This window comes from Delphinus delphis, chromosome 11, assembly GCF_949987515.2.
Source record: "Delphinus delphis chromosome 11, mDelDel1.2, whole genome shotgun sequence".
Classification (NCBI taxonomy): domain Eukaryota; kingdom Metazoa; phylum Chordata; class Mammalia; order Artiodactyla; family Delphinidae; genus Delphinus; species Delphinus delphis.
In genome coordinates, this window is record NC_082693.1 from 42,406,668 (window position 1) to 42,423,689 (window position 17,022).

The window sequence follows — 17,022 nt, forward strand, 5'->3', positions numbered from 1 at the left end:
GTTTTTTTTTTGTTTTGTTTTGTTTTTTTTTTGGGTTTTTTTTGGCTCATGAAATTTTTTTGTTTGTCATGGAAATGTAAGAGTGGAATATTAATACATTTCAGTTTAGTTCTGTAATGTCAGGAATTTTTCAAAAAAATTAAAAGATGGACTGGAGCTTTTTCTTTGTGAATAGAAACTGGATGCCACAGTGATTTCATGTGGGTTTTGTTCCTGGTGTCTTGCTGTTATTTTTGCACCTTTTATCCGTCAAAGGACACGGACCCTGCTTGGGTTTTGAATGTAAGCCTTTATTCCGTTGAAGATGTTTTCTTCTGTTTTACCACTCCCATCTTTTTCTGTAGCCCTTGAGCCTGCATTGCAGAGTGACCTTGATAGATATAGCAAGCTGGCTGTGCCCTTGGTCCAAAAGATGGGGGGTTATATTTTCCTAAGATTTGTCTGCAAAGTGTAAGCAAGCACTTCAACTGGGTGGGTGGGGAGGGATGCACATGCATACACATGGAAGCAGCTGAATGTGTGTCTCACTGGGGTTCAGGTTGCTGGGAATGCCTATACTCTTGTCCAGACTTAAAACTGTAGTCTCCTGTTTTTAAAAAGAATGGGTGTTTTATGGGTCCTACTAGAATCCTTTATAAAGACAGACCTGTTCCTATTTATGTAGATTTTTACAAGGTTGGGGCTGTAAGTGATGTTCAGTTTGTTAGTGAGAAAAGCATAAAAAGGAGGAAGTCACTCAGAGTCCTCAGATAACATCTGGAGCCCAAGGCTCCTACTTAGCCATGCAGGCTACCCCATTCAGTCACCAAGAAAACCCTCAACAGCTTGCCTGCATGGAGTGGTTATATTTCAAGGTTTTTTCACAGGGGTTACAATGTGACAGTCCCCACCCCAATCAGGCACCAAGATAAAAGCAGGGACTTAAAACAACACCCCAGTTCTTCAGCCTGAGCCATCACATGCTTTCACAATCTCCTGGCCTCCCCCTAGTCCCTAAGCCAGCGCTTGGGCAGAGAGATGGAGGGACAAAGAAATTACATTGCCACCTGAGAAACCTCAGAGGGGAGGACCCAGCCTTAGCCTCCCTCCTCCCAAGTGCAAAATGTGTAAACAGAGTAAACGGAAAACAAAAAAGTGCAGTCTAAATGGCTCCCTTTCCTGCTCCTCATAGTTTGGGCAGAAAGAATAGAGAGGAAACTAGGCAAGTTTGGCTTTTCTGTCGCCTCACCACTTGCTGAACGTATTGGAGTGAAGCAGGAAGGGGCCAGTTTGCCCTTACCCATATCTCTAGGGCAGTACTTGTCTTTCATTTCCACAGCTGCCAGTGTCCCTAGAGTTTATCAGGTGACTTGGTCAGGGGTCAGTCTCCCTTGAGCCAGACTTAGGCTGGGATAGCCCTGTCTTTGTTGATTATGTGGCGCATATATATTACTTATATAAATATTTCTCTATGTACAAGGATAAGAGTGGCTTTCATGGAGGGAGGGAGGCTGGGGGCCGCAAGGCTTCACCACTGTTGGCATTTTCCAGTTCAGTGCTGTCACAGTCTGAGTCCTCAGAGTTGGGAGGGCCCTGTGAAGAAGAGCAGAAAGGCAGTGATGTGCGGCTCAGCATCTCTTGGCAAATAGATTCCTTCAGGATCCTTCACTGTGGTCTTTGTAGTTGCAGGTTTAGAGGTTTTACTGTCTCCCGATTTCAGTTGCTCAGGCCATTCTCCAAGGCACCAGACTTCTAGTTTCAGGATTCCTCCCTGGCTGCAATTTATAGGTACTGTGCACGCAACCTCGCTAGGTACTCTAGATCTCCCAAATTCTACCACGTGGATATTTGCTCTTTAGTATGGGAGGAAACAGCTTCAGATAGAGTGACACAGGGGCGAAGTACCTATCTTTCTGGCCTCTGCATCTGTCTCCCCAGCAGCTCTCAAATGACTGGACATCTGCTCCCTGTCCAGTACCTGGTTGCGACTCACCTGCTCCCCTCTGAGTAGGTTGTGGTGTGGGATGGGCAAGGAGCTGGGTTCCCGGCCAGTAACCACCTCTGAGGAAGGTGGGTCCAGTGGGATTTCTGAGCCCTGGGAGCACATGTCATCAGACCGCTCATCTGGCCGCTCATCAGTGTTCGTACTGCCAACTTCAGGTGTGCCACTGGGGGAAGGCTCACTAGCTGTGCCCTCCTCCCCATCTGACGGATTCTCTGAGCTGAAGGTAGATAGCGACTGGCGCATGTTCAGGCCCTGAGACCACCTGTATGTTGGGGAGACCAGGATTATAGCTTGACTACACCTTGCAGTTCAGAAAGCAAAGAATGCCATGATCTCCTGATTGCATCACTCACCTCTGGCTTGAGGTCAGCTCTACTTCACTGTCCACCTCTCCTTCCTCTTCCTCTGATGAGATTCCACGTTTCTGCAGGAGAGATGAGCAGACTGTGGTCAAAGGGGGAAGAGGTCATCAAGGACCCAGGATAAGGAAACATGGTTTTAAAGGGTTAAGTTGGGAATGGCTTAAGATCAAGAACCTAACGTGGGAGGTAAATTAAGGACTTGCACCGCACCCCATGGAGAAGAAGGAAAGGGGAAGAGCTCAGGAACCATTCCATACTTTACCTGACTTCGGGTGACAGCGGCCCTGTACAGCAGTGCAGCTGGGGTCAAGTGCTGGGACCCAGCCCGGCTTCCTCCCCGTCCCGCCGTCCCTTCCCTTCCAGTTCCCAGCAGCCCTACACCGTCACCAGGCCCTACTGGTGGAGGTGGCTCCCCTTTGGCTCCCCCTGGTGAATCCGGGCTGGTGGAGCCGGGTGCCGAGCCCTCACTTGGCGGGGTGTCACCCCGGGCTGGAGGTGGTGAGCCAGGGTCCCCAGCTCCCCCTGTAGCCCCCCGGCCCCGGGCTCCCAATGCCGCTGACAGCAGGTCAGGGGACGATGAAGACATCTTTCGGAGCAGGAGGTCATGGTGGAGCCCACGGAGGGCTGGAGGGCAGGCTTCCCAGGCTGAGGGTCCCCCTCCTAGCCCCACTGGGCTTCCTGGTCCCCCAGGTTCATGGGGTGGAACAACTGCACGAAGCCCGGGCAGGTCCCCGCAGCTGCCCTTGGCGCTGGCCTTGCGGTGACGGGTCTTGCCACGGCGACTCCGTCCTGGTGAGGGGGGGCCCTTAGCACACCCAGGAAGCCCCACCCCACTCAGGGCTGCATCTAGCTTGGGTAGCAAAGACTCAGTCTTGAGGATATCTGGCCTGGTGGGAGAGAGAAAGTGCAAGTTGGAGATTAACAAATTTATCACATGAAAGCACTCCCTAACCTCAGGCAGTACAAGGCACCTCTCTCCCATCTCAGTATCCGTCTTCCTGGCATCCTTGAGCCCTACTCCTGCCTCTCCAGCATCCCCCTTGCCATTCACAAGCGATGGCACTTGTAAACTCTGGTGCTACCTTTTGCTGTGGGGTGACAGCTTCTGTGGGACATTCCTCTTCTTGATGAGCTTCTCCATTGTGTTCCCGTGCAGGAGGCCTCGGGAAGGGTGTGACTTCAGCAGACCTGGGCACCTCCGCTCTAAAGCTTGCTCCCTCCTAAAGACAAAACACGTTAGCTGGGCGTGGGACCAGGAATGGGGGCCGAGGCTCAGTAGGATCTCCAAGTCAGGCACAGCTCCAGGAAGATGGGATTTGGTGTATGAGGGTGTGTGTGATTACCTGAGTAGCTCCCGTTCCTTCAGCTCCAGCTGCAACATGAGGGCATTAAGTTCCATGTACAGGTTGTTGGCTCTCTCCAGCTTCCGCTCATAGTGTTCCCTGATGTCCAAGGCGTGTCTGAAATGGGCAGAAGGGTCCCCGAGGTGAGCTGGCTTCACCTGGTGCCATAGTTTATCCCAGTCACCTTTGGGAAGGTGAAATCACCTTCCCAAAACACACACCTGAGCTCCTCCCGTCTCCGCATCACCAGCTCTTCTTCTAGGCGGTGCAGACAGGTCCCTTCTGACTTAATTTTTTCAAAATGCAGCTTTACCTCTTCACGCCACTCTGCCTGGGGGTGGAGAGAAAATTAGGGGTGAGACCTGTAGAAAGCCTTCGCAGGTGCCTGCACTGCTGCACACTGTGTGTGTTGGAGCAGACAGGAGTGGGGCACAGGATCAACCAAGACCAGGTCTCAGTCCTTCAAGAGCTAATCTGTCCATCCCCAGCCACCCTTCTTCCCAGCCTCCCCTCAAAGGACACCATTACCCCTGCAAAGAGAGGGAGCTAAGGTATTCGTTTTCCTCCCCACAGCACACCTGGGACTTAAAGTAAGTCTCCTGGGGTGTGGAGAGTACATCGGCTGAGGCGATGTCCAGATGCAGCAGGATCTGTCGGAATGATGGACGATTTCGTGGTTTGCTGTTCCTGGAGGAAATGGAGTCATGGGAGAGAAAGGAATTGCAGGGAGGTCCAGAAAGGAACTAGAGCATCCTTTCCCAAAGGGTGTCCTGGAGAATCCAACTCTACAATGATTCTGTGACAAAACTCCCTGGTCAACTATCTAGGAAATGTTACAGGCCATCTGTTAGCATATCAAAGTCCTGCAGTAAGGAAACCTATTTAATCCCATTTTCCAACTTGTTTGCCAAAACAAACCTTTTTGAGTAACTCCATTAAAAGAAACACATTTGGGGAAATGCTTAGCCAAAGATTAGAAATCTCCCACCTTCCTCCATGGTCTAGGTTCCAAACAAGGGTCCAGGGCCTCCCGCGTTCTATGACAGTCGATACTTGAGGCTCAACCAGCCATGCTCAGCGGCTGTGCTGGTCCTTCACAGGCGCTTCATAGACACCCTCTATATCAGATACTGTTGTCCCCGTTTTGCAGATAAGGAAACAGGTTCAGAGGGAACACTGCTTGCCCAAGGTCACACACAGTTTGTGCGCCCCTGCAGACTATTGGTCAGCCCAATTTCTCTCCGTTCTTTATCCTAGTCCCCTTGATACACACTCTGAGTCCTGGGGTCTTTCTTGGAGAGCCATATTTGGGAGCTCTGTCCCCCTTTCCCTGTTCAGGATTCTGGGCCTGGATGCCCGGGTCCTGGGTGCTGGCTAACCGTCAGCCACCTCCCTTGCTTCCAGCTTGGCCAGGTGGTCCTTACCAGCACTGACGAAGCAGGATTTTGAAGCCGTCTGGGCAGCTGGAGGGCACAGGCAGATGGAGACTGTTGCTTCCCACACCCCAGATGATGGCTGAGGAATCTACATCTTTGTAGGGGATCTCACCAGTCAGCAGTTCCCACAGCACCACACCAAAGGACCTAGGGATAAGAGGGGACGTCACTTGGGGGGGTCTTCCTCCAGAGGCCCTGCAGGTTACCGCAGGCTTGTCTCACTTCTCACTTGTACTCAGGCCCTGGAAGAACCCCCAACCCTGCCAGCTCTCATGCTGGCCGCCTGCTATTCTCAGTCCTCAGCCTGGCCCTCACCAGATGTCGACCTTCTCAGACACGGGCTCGTTGCGGATCACTTCAGGGGCCATCCAGGCTACTGTCCCTGCAAAGGACATCTTGGTGCTCTTGTCACTCAGCTCCTTGGAAGTGCCAAAATCGGAGATCTTCACCACATCGTCGTACGTGATGAGCATGCTGGTAAAGAGTGTAGTCAGCTGGGGCCCGGGCCCCTCCACGCACCTTGTCTAGCTGCAGCAACTCTACCTTTCTGTTTGAAGTCATCTGGGACACCCAGAAACGGGGGGCTTACCACAGCCCTCTTGAGATAGGGCTATCACTTGGGAGGGGTTTCTGAGATGGCCACATGGACTTTAGGACAGGGTCTGAAAGCAGGGAGATGGCCACACTGACCTGGGTGGGGACACCTACAGGAGACCGTGCACAGTAGCTTCTCCCTGCTCGCTTGCTTACTCACTTGGGGGACTTGAGGTCTCGGTGGATAATCTTGTGCAGGTGCAGGTAGTTCATGCCGCCGGCAATGCCCATGGACCAGTCAACCAGCAAGGAGGGGGTGACAGGGCGGCCAGCCCGCAGCACCTCGTACAGCTGGCCCTGAGCGCAGAACTCCATAAGGATGCAGTAGCAGGGAGCCTGGGTGCACACGCCCCTGGGAGCCAAACAGTGGCATGAAGGGCTCAGCCAGCCCAGCATCCACTTGGTTCACACCTGGCACCCCCATTCCCACCCACGCCATTCTGGCACCCGCTGTAGGAAGGGTGCGGTAGATCCCTGCCCTCAAAAGAGAACCCCGGCCCCGCCCCAGACCTTACTTGAAGGTGATGATGTTAGGGTGCTTCAGCTTTCGCAGGTGCTTGATGTCAGTCTCCTTCAGGTCCCGTACCTTCTTCACAGCCACCTCCTCCCCATGGAAGCGCCCCAGGAAGACGGCGCCCTGGGCCCCTGAGCCCACCCACTGCAGGTCCAGGATTTCCTCAAAGGGGACCTCCCAAAGGTCTGTGGACAGGAGGCACAGTGCCACAGGCTCAGAGAGCCACACCTGGGGCCTTGGGGTGGTCAGGCTCAGGGAAAAGCATTGGGTTGGCTGAGATGACTCAAGGAGGGTGAGGCAGAAAAGTAGCTAAAATGGGCTGAGAAGATGGGGGGACAGGAAGGAAATGAAGGGGTGGTCTAAAAAGAAACTGGGGGGACTTCCCTGGTGTCATGGTGGTTAAGAATCTGCCTGCCAATGCAGGGGACACAGTTCGAGCCCCGGTTCGGGAAGATCCTACATGCTGCGGAGCAACTAAGCCCGTGCACCACAACTACTGAAGCCCACGTGCCTAGAGCCCGTGCTCCGCAACGAGAAGCCACCGCAACGAGAAGCCCGCTCGCCGCAACTAGAGAAAGCCCGCGCACAGCAACGAAGACCCAACGCAGCCCAAAATAAATTAATAAATTAAAAAAAAAAAAACTGGGGAGTCAGTGGCTGATGGACAAATAAGGGGCTGGGCTCTGGGAAGAGAAAAGGATCATCAGGCAACTTAGGTGGGGCTGTCCAAATGGATGTCAGGCTCAGGGAGATGGGGAGAGGGTCTCCTCGAGGACACGGCCTACCTTCCTGCTGCTGCTTGTGCTCCGTGGAATAGGCCTTCCCAATCATGGTCCAAACAGGGCGCAGGCAGCCGAAGAGGCCTTCCAGGAAGCCGCTGCCGCTCTGGCACTGTAGTCGCACCTCATCTGCTCGAACTCTGGACGCCCGACTCTCAGGGGACCCAGTGGCTCCCCCTGGGCCCCCAGCATCCTGCTCGTGCAGCTGCAGGACACTGTTGGCAAAAGGCTCAGGGGGCGGCTCTCCACCTGGGGAGGGGCTGGGCCCGCCCCCGCCCTGCCCCCCGAGCGGCACTACATCTCGGAGTACACACTGGGTAGGCGTCAGGTCCTTCTCGGGGGTGCAGTCGGAAGTGTCTGGGTCCAGCTTGCGCATGGACGCCTCGCTTAGGGTGGACACGAAACCCCCAAAGGAAGGGGAGGGTGTGCGGGTCTCATGGAGGCAGGCCATGGCCTCTGGGCCCCGGTGTAGTGGTGAGCGGTGGGCCCTGTGGGAAAAAGGAGGACGGGCCGTCAAAGCCGCAGGTGCCCCAGCTCAGGAGGCTCGCCCTAGAGGCAGAGGTGTGGGGTGGGGAGCTGGGCTCACAAGAGCCTCCTGGAAGTAACACTTGAACCTCACCCTCAGGTACCTATCCCCCTCCAAGCTTCCCCTGGGATCCATCTTGGGAAACATAAGCTTCCTCTCAAGCATCTATTAGTGACACAAGTCTTCCTTAGGTATACAGGCAACATACCTAAGTACCATTCTCAGGTAAATACAGGTAACAGCCCTGCTCAGGTACATACTGGTAAGGTACGTCCCAAACCCAAGTAAGGTAATAGACTAGTTCCCTTCTCCCTGAAAGATTACTGTAATTTACCTCTGGAGCACATATTTCTTTCACTTGAGGCTCACATGCACACACGTGTCACATAAGGGTCCTTCGGATATACACATTTTGAGTCTCAACCTTAGGCACACAACAGTAACACTCTCACGCCTCCCTCACATTGAAGCACACACAGGTGACACTGCTAGGACTCGGCGCCGCTCAGGCACTCTCACATGACATTCCGGGGCCTCACACTCATGTACTTGAGACATGACTCTGCTGAGAGTCTTATCCTAAGGCATATTCAGGGCTCACATCTGAGTCTCCCTCTCGGGTGCGCACACGTACACACCTGGGCCTCTCCGAGGTAAGTGACGGCTGTAACCAATGAGCTCCATTATCTGCCCAGCACAGACGAGGGAAAAAGGCAGAACCGTCCAAGGAGGATGCAGAAACTGTCAGGACAAGCTGTAGCCTAGTGCTTCACCCCCCTTAGCCCTCCCATCAGTCCCACTGCTCCCCCAGGGTTCAGTTAGAGAAGGCCCTGTCTCCTTTCCTCTTTCTCCATCGCCCTCTCCCGCACTCCCCAAACCAAGATCCAGCTTTCCAAACAATAGAGATTTGTCCCAGTTCATAGCTGGGTGCTATCTATAAAGCAGCTATTACAAACTCTGAATCCTAGCTTTGCCTCTGTCGCTTACTGTCTGCGTGACCTCAGGCAAGCTGTAGTTGAGCCTCCATTTCTCCAACTGTACAAAGGGATGAACTAGCTATCACTCAGGCACAGCGAATTCTTCAACCTATACCAATCTTGTCCCAAGCCTGACACCAGAAGTCATCTGGTCTCCCATTTCCCTCCACATCTAGTCAGTTACCAGATCATCCTGAGGTGTAGGGATTCTTGAGGCCAGCAGTCCTCTCTAACTATTCAGCATAGTAGGGTCCCTCCTTAACCACCTGCATCGGAGCCTCTGAATCACGACTGGAGAGGGGTGGCAGGAATCTACAATAAAAAGGGCTCACTGGGTGGGGAGGCACCTCTGATGGTCTCAGCTCTTGTAACTCTTGATTTCCAGGCCTCTCAAAGACCTTTTCAGTGGGCAGGTGTGGGCTTTGCCTGGGTGAGTGTTTAACAAGCACCCCAGTTGATTCTTATTATGCCTGGCACATTCGAAAAGTCCTGACCCAGTGCCTTTCTAGTCTCTCTTCTCTAGTTCCATGTTACTGCCTTAATTCAGGCCTCATTAGCTGTGTCACCTGGCCCAGGAAAACTGCCCCTTAAATGGTCTCCAAGTTCTTCTAAGGCTCCCCCCACCCCATTCTCCACCTAGCCTTTAGAAGGATCTTTCTAAAGCACAAATGGGCCAGCACCCCTCTTCTTCAACCCCTCTAGTAGCCCCCACTTGGTCCTGCAGCCTCACCTCCATGCTCTTGGCCCCTCCCCAGCCTCGTCTCCCACTGCTGTTGGTACCCAGGCCATAATGGACAGAGCCTGTTACCAAGCTACATCAGGCGTTTGGGCCAGGGCACCTAATGAGAATGCTAACACTTATGGAAAGCTTACCATGTATGTTAGCCTCTGTTATAGGTGCATTAGCTTATTAAATCCTAAAAACTCTAAGTTAGGCATCCTTACACCCATTTGACAGAGGTAGCAGAGGTCTTAAATAACCTGCCCAGGGTGCTGTTAGCTAGGAAGAGGTTCAAGCTCTGTGCTCAGCCTGGAAGGCGCTTCTCAAGCCCCATCTGTTGTTTTCCAAGTCTCACTTCATCCTGGAAGTCTTCTTCCCTGTCCCCGCTGCTCTGAGTTACTGTCCCTTCTGGGCTGGCACAGCCCCCTGTGCTTCCTCCATCATGGCTCCCATTATCCTGGAGACAAAGTGCGGTCGAGGGGGCGTCCGGCTCCTCCGAGAGCCTGTACTCCTGAGAGTGACGATGTCGCACGGGATCCCAAGGCTTCGAACAGCACCCGGCGAGCAGGAAGGTGTCCAGTAAGTCCACTGCCCTACACACCCCAGAGGATCGTCCTATGGGCCAGACGTACACTACGCGTGCATTAGCTCCCTCACTCCTCAGAACCACCCAGGGAAGGAGGTATTATCATTGGTCCCTTTATATTCTTCAGAAAACTGAGGCTCAGAAAGCTGAAATCCCAGCCTCCGAATCCCCAACATATCCCGCGAGATAACGGCGGCTTCAAGAGGTGAGATGCACGTAGTAAGGCAAATGACAGGCCAAGCAACGTGCCAATTCGCCGGAGAACGTCCGCGGGAGGACCCGAGGGCTTTCGCCTGCGCCCCTCACGCTGGGCGTCCCTTCCGGACCACTGAGAACGAAGGCCGGGGCTCCCGGCGCTCCGCCCGGGTGGGCCTGCAGGGAGGGCTAGCGGGACTGGGGCGCTCCGGCTGCTAGAAGCCAGAGTGAGGGCCGTTCGAAGCGGAGAGGAAGGGGTTACGGCCCCAGCGCCCCCTCCCGCTTCCCGACCTCCTTCCCGGCCGTCACGTGGCTTGGGGCTGGGGGCGGGGGCCCGGCGGCAGGAGGAGGGGGTCCGGGCGGGGAAGGGGAGGGGACGCAGCGGGTTGGGGGAAGCGCTGGGCGCTGCGGCGTAACCATGACGACTGGGCCCGAGGCGGCGCGTGAAGTCACCGGGACAAGATTAGCCCGGAGTCACGTGAGCGGCGATCGCGGGGGTGGGGCCCCGCCCCTGACCCGGGCTGGCCCACGTGCTGGTTGCGGGCTGTCAGGCGGGGACCTCGGACCCCACCGGCTGACCGCCTCTGCGTCCCCTCCTCCCCATGCCGACCCCCGTCCCCGCGTGCATTGGAGGGAGAGCCGGTGGTGGTGAAGAGAGGGGACTTGGGTTGACTTTGGGGGTGCGGTGCCACAGAGAAAGCAGGAAATGGTGAGACAGGGAGACTGGACACGCGAAAGGGCGACAGGCACGGCCAGAGAAGGAGGGCCTACCTAGTTGAGAGAAAGACCGAACAGCGTAAAGCACAGGGAGAGACACTCCTAAGAAGGATGGACCGAAAAACTGATTTTGAAAAGCAGAGGACACTGAGTAAAAGGAGCTGAAAGGGGATTGAAAAACAGATCATCTGTGCCCTCCCCGATTCATTTCCTATTTAGCAGCTGAGCTCTGAGTAGGCACAACACCTGGCTTTTTAAAGGAATTTTTCAGCCTTCACCTGGTGTTTGGCAACCTGGAGCCTTAGGCATAGAGAGGGTGACACGCTCTGAGACACTTGCAGCCAAGCCTCCCTCCAGTTCCCCTGGCCTCCCCAGGGGCCCCTCCAGTATCCAGGGCCAGCAGCTGGGGAGAGGGAGAGAAGCCATTTCACCTGTTTGTCATTTCGGGCAGTGGAAGTAGCTGAAGAAATAGGAGATGGGACCTAAGGAAAGGGAGGGAACCCAGCCACGCTCAGTCCACCCCTCCCTGTTCTCAGGCTAATGACAGCTCTTCCAGATTGACCTGAAGGAGTGTGTGTGTGTATTGGGGGTGGGGGTGGAGCTGAGGCCCCAGGAGATTATAGTAAACTGGAGATTCCTCTCTCCCAACACACACTCTCTCTCTGTGTCCTTTATCTCTGACCTGCCAGCTGTGTCCCACTGCCCCCCACCTGGGCCTTGGCGCCAGGGCTTTGCGGCGGGGGGGAGGGGATATCATGGCTAGGAACCCCTGCCCCAGACATTTGGTCACCCTGGGGGAGGGATGTCTCCCTGGCCATCAATTATGCAGAGCATGGGGGAAGGGCAGGGATGTGACAGGAGGGGCTGGATATCTCTGTCAGTCATTCTGTCAACCATATTTACCGAAAGGTCACTGTGCAGAACTCGGCTCCAGATTGGGTGAGGGGAGAGAGTGGTCCCTAAACTATGCATCTTCCAGGGGAAGCCGCTCTTTGGACACCCCAGGAAGCCCCAATTCAGTTTCAGCTACCAGGTTCTCTGTTTGCTGGTGGTTCCCTCCAGGTGGCTGTAGGGGTGGAGTGTGGGCAGGGAGTACCCCACACCCCTTTCATTCCTCCTCCCAGGTTCTCCTGCCTGAGATGCTGGAGGCCTGTGGCAAAGCAACCCATTACATCGTTTCTCACTCCTGTTCTAACAGCAGAATCTCAATGCCAAGCTGCTTGTCTGGCTGTCTTGGGGGCTCAGTTGAGAGGCCAGGCCATCTGTCTAAGTCTTGGGCTCTCACACTGAGCACTCGCCACTGTCTTGGACCCTATTTTGCACTCAGGAAAGGAAGATTCCCCTTCTCTCCTGACTGGGGGTGGAGGGGATGTCTTCACACAGAAAGGAGACCCAAGACTTGGGAATGGTAGTTCCACCAATCCAGGCTTTGAGATCCTGAGAGAGTAAAGGACTCTAACCCCTCCTGGCCAAGGCTCCCGGCCAATGGCTGCAGCTTGTTTTTGTTTTGCTTTTTACAAGATCCATGGTCCTGGCCCCAGGGTTGTTCTCAGATGGAAAGAACTACAGCTTTTCTGTTACGCCCTCATAAGGGGGGAATGCCTTCCCCTGAGAGCCTGGGCAAAACTGGAGATCACCCCTAACTCCAGGCCCCCAGCCTCACACAGGTCCAGCCCTGAGAACCCTAGCCGCCACCGCCTCTTCCTCCAGTAGTGTGGGCAGTGAAGGGGCTGGGAGAGAGGGGCGCAGTACTGTTTAGGAAAAAAGAACCAGCTTTGGATTTGGAGAGATCAGAACTAAAACCTCATATTGCCGTGAATTAGTTCAAGGAACGTAATCCCTCCGAGACTCCCAACCCTACCTTATGGGATGGTGAGGGTTAAGTAAGATGATGTGGGGAATGCCACGAGCACAGTGCCGGGGCTCCGGCTTTGTCTTTCTGGTTGGCTGGACACCAGGTCTTTCTCTGTGGATTCTGGAGGCCATCTCTTCTGTCTGACCAGAAGGGAGACCAGAACCTTCTACTTCCCCAGGACAAATCTTGATTTCATTGTGAACCAGGTCACAATGGCAGCGGTGTGCTAGAGGCCCCCGTCCTTCCTTCGCAAATCCTTGTATCCCATCCTCCTCTGGACTGAGGGGGAAGGCCTAATTCCCTGTACCCCGTCCTCACCCCCTGGCCATCGTGGCCCAGGATCACCCCGCAGCCCTACCCGTTAAGGTTTGAGGGGAAGGCGAGGGTAGGAGCAAGGTATGATGGGTCACAGGGGTCCCTGATACTTAGGACCTCAGGTGCACCTGGAAGAAGTTCAGCGTATTTTAACAAATTGTTCCTGAGCCGTATGTGCATTTAAAAAGATCTGGAAGGGGCTTCCCTGGTGGCGCAGTGGTTGAGAGTCCGCCTGCCGATGCAGGGGACACAGGTTCGTGCCCCGGTCCGGGAGGATCCCACATGCCGCGGAGCGGCTAGGCCCGTGAGCCATGGCCGCTAAGCCTGCGCGTCCGGAGCCTGTGCTCCGCAACGGGAGAGGCCACAAGGGTGAGAGCCCCGTGTAACGCCAAAAAAAAAAAAAAAAAAAAAAAGATCTGGAAGGATAGAAACCAATGTGTAACCATTTCTAAGTAGGTGGAATTGTGGGTATTTTTATTAAGAAATTAAAAAATCTATTTTAAACTGAAAAAGAAGAAATGAAAATTACAGAGTGCCTATATCCATTCCTGTCACCTAGCCTTGGACAGTGAGCTAGGGAGGGAGGGTGGATGGCCTGAGAAGCAGAGAGGCTTTGCTTGAGGTCCTGTCTCTGCTCCTGAGCAGCTGGGCGACCTGGAGTATGAGACTTCTTAACAAACCTCAGTTTCTTCATCTCTAAATGGGGACAGTGGTCACTAGTTCACACAGTGGCAATGCAGGATATTATGTGGGTAATAACATAGGCTCTGGGTCAGATACACCTGGGTTCAAATCCTAAACTCTTTTGCCACATACTGATTTTTTGATTTTGAACAGATTCCTTAACTTCTTTACGTTTCAGTTTCCTCATCCCTAAAATAGAAATGATGATTATTCTACCTCTCAGTATTGTTATAAGCAGTATTGAGATACTCCACATAAAGTTCCTGGCCTGGTACCTGGCACACAGGAAGCTCCCTATAAACATTAGCACATGGAAAGCGCCTAACAAGCAGTAGTAGATTTTTATAAACGTGTGTCCCTCCCCTTCTTTCCGTTGTCTCCGCAAAGCAAGAGGCAGCAGAGATGGTATAGGTGGAAAGGGAGCTGGATAAACACAAGGGATAAAAAGGAGAGTGAAGAAAGAAGGAACCAAAGGAAAAGGGCTCTATCCTGGAGGATCCTTCTTCTCCTGTGGAATAGCGCGCCCCTGCCGCCTCGTCACCCTTCCCCAACACAGCTGCCCCTAGTTCTCCCGGGAGCAAGGGAAGCAGACAGACTAGTGTCTGTAGCCAGCCCATCAGTGAAGCCCCCGTGTCCCCTGCTGGCGTCATCTCCACATTCTCCTTGTTCTGCCTCGACGGGGACTCCTGAAGGGGTTGATTCCCTAATCCCTTCTTTCTCCCAGACCAGCAGGGCTGGGTGGGACTGCACGTGATGAGCCATTGGGCGAGTCCAGGCTGGTGGGTGGAAGAATTTAGGGTCCTCTTCCTGGCAGAGCCAGAGCAGCACATCACCTCAGGGGGAAGGACCCACAAACAGCAGTCAGTTTTTAGAGGGGTTTTGCCATCCTTAGCCATAAGGACAACCAGAAAGTCCTGAGCCACTTCCTTAGGTAAACTTCTTGCCTCCCCTGCCCATACTTGGGGTGAATTAGGGGAAGGATATTTAGTGGTTCGTTTTCACATGTGCTGGGGTTAGTGTATCACACCATTGGTCTTCCAAGCATTGCCTCAGTCCCCACAGTGAGTGAGTAGATGGGTGGCTGGCTGGAGAGGGCAAAAGTTTTTTCCACCCTTAAGTGTGAGATAGGAGGGAGCAGAGGCCCTAAAGCTCAGAGGAACTTCAGTGCCTGGACGGGAAGACGCAGGGCGTACGCAGGCCCTTTCCTTCCTGAATCCCTCCTACTTGTCTTCCCTAGACATGACCCTCTGGCTGAAAGATCAGAGCTCCCAGAGCCATGGAGTCCATTCTGTGAGTTGGAAGGGAAATTGTGTTGAGGGAGGCACTGACTGTGGCTTGAGATGATTCTCTGTTGGACCTCGTGTGCACCCCTTCCTGGTTGAGGGCTGCTGACCCACTCTCCTCCAAGAGGGAGCAGGTGAAGGAGCTAAAAGGTGGGACTCTTCCCTCAATTCTAAGGGATACCCCACTATTTCCTTCCACTGTCTATAGAGCCTCTGACCCTTTCTCTTCCCTCCCCTTAGCCACGGCCATGGTTATAGGAGTTTTAACTCTGTGGAAAGGATTCCTGCTTATTTCTAAGCCAGGGAGTTTGAGGAGTGTGTAGGGAAAAGGGAGGAGGTTCATGAAAGGCCTGGGCTGGGGAAGTGGGTTAGGGGAGCCAGAGGCGATGGAGAGACTGAGGAGGGAGAAAGCCACGTAAGAACGGGGCAGGGGAGAATGACCATCACCTGGGCATCCAGGAACAGGTGCTCTTGCCTATAATCCTCAGGTGCAGCCTGCTAAGTGTGTGTGTGTAGGGGGAGGGGGGTGAGGGGCACATGAGGCCTTGTCCTTCCTTTCCTGCCCTGAGGGGGCCCAAACTCTTCCTCCTCCTTCCCTCTCCCCCCTCCTGAGGGTGAGTGGGAGGAGAGGAGGATGTTCCCTTGCCCCCTGTCCTTTACGTCCGTCCCCCAATCGTGCCCCCACCCCCACCCCACACACTCCTTTCCAGCTCTGGAGGCCCTTCGCCTCCAAGCTGGCCGCGGCGTCCCTCCGCTCGGTTCCCCTCCTTCCCATCCCCACAGGCGTCGGGTCCAGGTCCCCAGTTCCTCCATCCCCACGGTCTCAGCATCCCCGCGCCACCCTCGCCGCACCCCGCCACATCTACTCCCGACCCTCCCTCGGCACCCGGACCCCAGGACCCAGACCCACCCCTGCCCCCGACCCTCCACAACTCGGCCCGGCTCTCACCTCGGGGGCTCCGCGGCCGCAGCACAAAAGGCGGCGCTGCTGCAGCTCGGCTCCGGATGCTGCTCCCGCCTCCTCCTCCTTCTCCTCCTCCTTCCCTCCTCCCCCCGCTGCCCTCGACCGGACCAGGGGCGCTGTCACAGGCGATGCTCGTACGGTGTCCGGGTGCACGGGTGTCAGCCCCAGCTTTCTCCCCCCACCCCCCGACCCCAAGCCCCGTCCTCACTCGGCTTGAACTCCCGCTCCTTCCAAGGCCCCCGCCCCGGGCCCCCCGGGACGGACACGCCCTGAACGGGGGATGCTGCGCTGGAGCCGCGGCCTCTTAAAGGAGCCTGCTGCTGCCATCAGGCACGTTCCAGGCTCGTCCCTGGTCGTCCGGGCCCCGCACCTCCCTGCTGGCGGGGACCTGGAGCGACCCCACCCCCGGCCTTAAGCCGACTCTGTAGGAGCCCACTATGCTGGTCTTATAAGCTCCCTCCTATACCCTGAGACAGCAGCCCCTCAGGTGGGACCCCCCCACCCCCCAGCATCGTTCCCCCTGTCAGAGGATCTTGGCCTGTCTTCTTTCCTCTAATTGTCACAACTCCAGTTCCACACAGCTGGATTCCACTCAGCTCAATGCCCCGTCCCCCTCCAGTGTTCCTGGATGACCCCTTGTTATTATTCCAAGATTCCTCTGGACCTCCACCCCCGCACAGAGAAGCCCATCTCTTCCCTGATCCATTCCCAGAACACTCATTAGAGTCAGACATTTTTCGTGATCTCTTTCTCTCCAAGGTCACAAGATTTTCCCTACATCTTTCAGGCCAGTGGCTGTGAGACCTTGGCGAAGAGGGAATGGAGCTCTGGGACCCAAAACTACGCGTTCTGCTCCGCACACAGATTAGTTGATTAGTCTTAAGAGGCCAGAATCCTCTCTTTAGCTGAGAGACCCAAGACCCACGGCAGAGGGAATGAGACCACTATGTGCCTTAGTCCTACTAATCCTGTTGTCCCACTATAGCCTGATTCTCAGGCACCAGAGGGGGGTCTCCTGGCGTAGGGGAACCAGCTACAGAAAGGTGTAGGGCCATTCTAAAAAGGCTTTGGAAAAGCGGAAACCGACAGGCTGCAGGGCAGAATTAAGGGGAAGGGAGGTGAAGGACAACCTAGGAAAAAGAAGCAGGTTCTGTGAGACGAAGGCCCGAGAGCTAGGGGCTTAGGCC

General features: G+C 54.8%; 1 protein-coding gene across 3 annotated transcripts; it reads right to left on the reverse strand.

Annotated features, from left to right (window-relative positions):
• Positions 1–316: 316 nt before the first annotated feature.
• Positions 317–15,990, reverse strand: MAP3K12 (mitogen-activated protein kinase kinase kinase 12). Of its 3 annotated transcripts, XM_060024875.1 has the most exons (15): positions 15,821–15,990; positions 7,327–7,500; positions 7,019–7,227; positions 6,235–6,418; positions 5,880–6,071; positions 5,441–5,599; positions 5,114–5,272; positions 4,268–4,376; positions 3,911–4,020; positions 3,690–3,806; positions 3,429–3,566; positions 2,609–3,233; positions 2,338–2,408; positions 1,973–2,246; positions 317–1,572 (listed from the first exon to the last, which is right to left on the reverse strand). In XM_060024875.1, exons 2-15 carry the CDS (start codon positions 7,461–7,463, stop codon positions 1,474–1,476), a joined length of 2,583 nt encoding a protein of 860 aa, XP_059880858.1. In that variant the 5' UTR covers positions 7,464–7,500; positions 15,821–15,990; the 3' UTR covers positions 317–1,473. The 3 variants fall into 3 exon arrangements, with proteins under 3 accessions (XP_059880858.1, XP_059880857.1, XP_059880859.1); XM_060024874.1 differs by having other exon boundaries at positions 7,019–7,500; XM_060024876.1 differs by lacking the exon at positions 317–1,572 and having other exon boundaries at positions 1,579–2,246; positions 7,019–7,500; positions 15,821–15,952.
• Positions 15,991–17,022: the final 1,032 nt, after the last annotated feature.

Coding starts and splice junctions, on each gene's coding strand:
- MAP3K12 (XM_060024876.1), bottom strand. CDS start 7,463: ATGGCCTGCCTCCATGAGACCCGCACACCCTCCCCTTCCTTTGGGGGT. Junction 3,807..3,910: donor CGGAGACGGGAGGAGCTCAG/GTGTGTGTTTTG, acceptor TGCCCATTTCAG/ACACGCCTTGGACATCAGGG. Junction 2,247..2,337: donor GAGCTGACCTCAAGCCAGAG/GTGAGTGATGCA, acceptor CCCAACATACAG/GTGGTCTCAGGGCCTGAACA.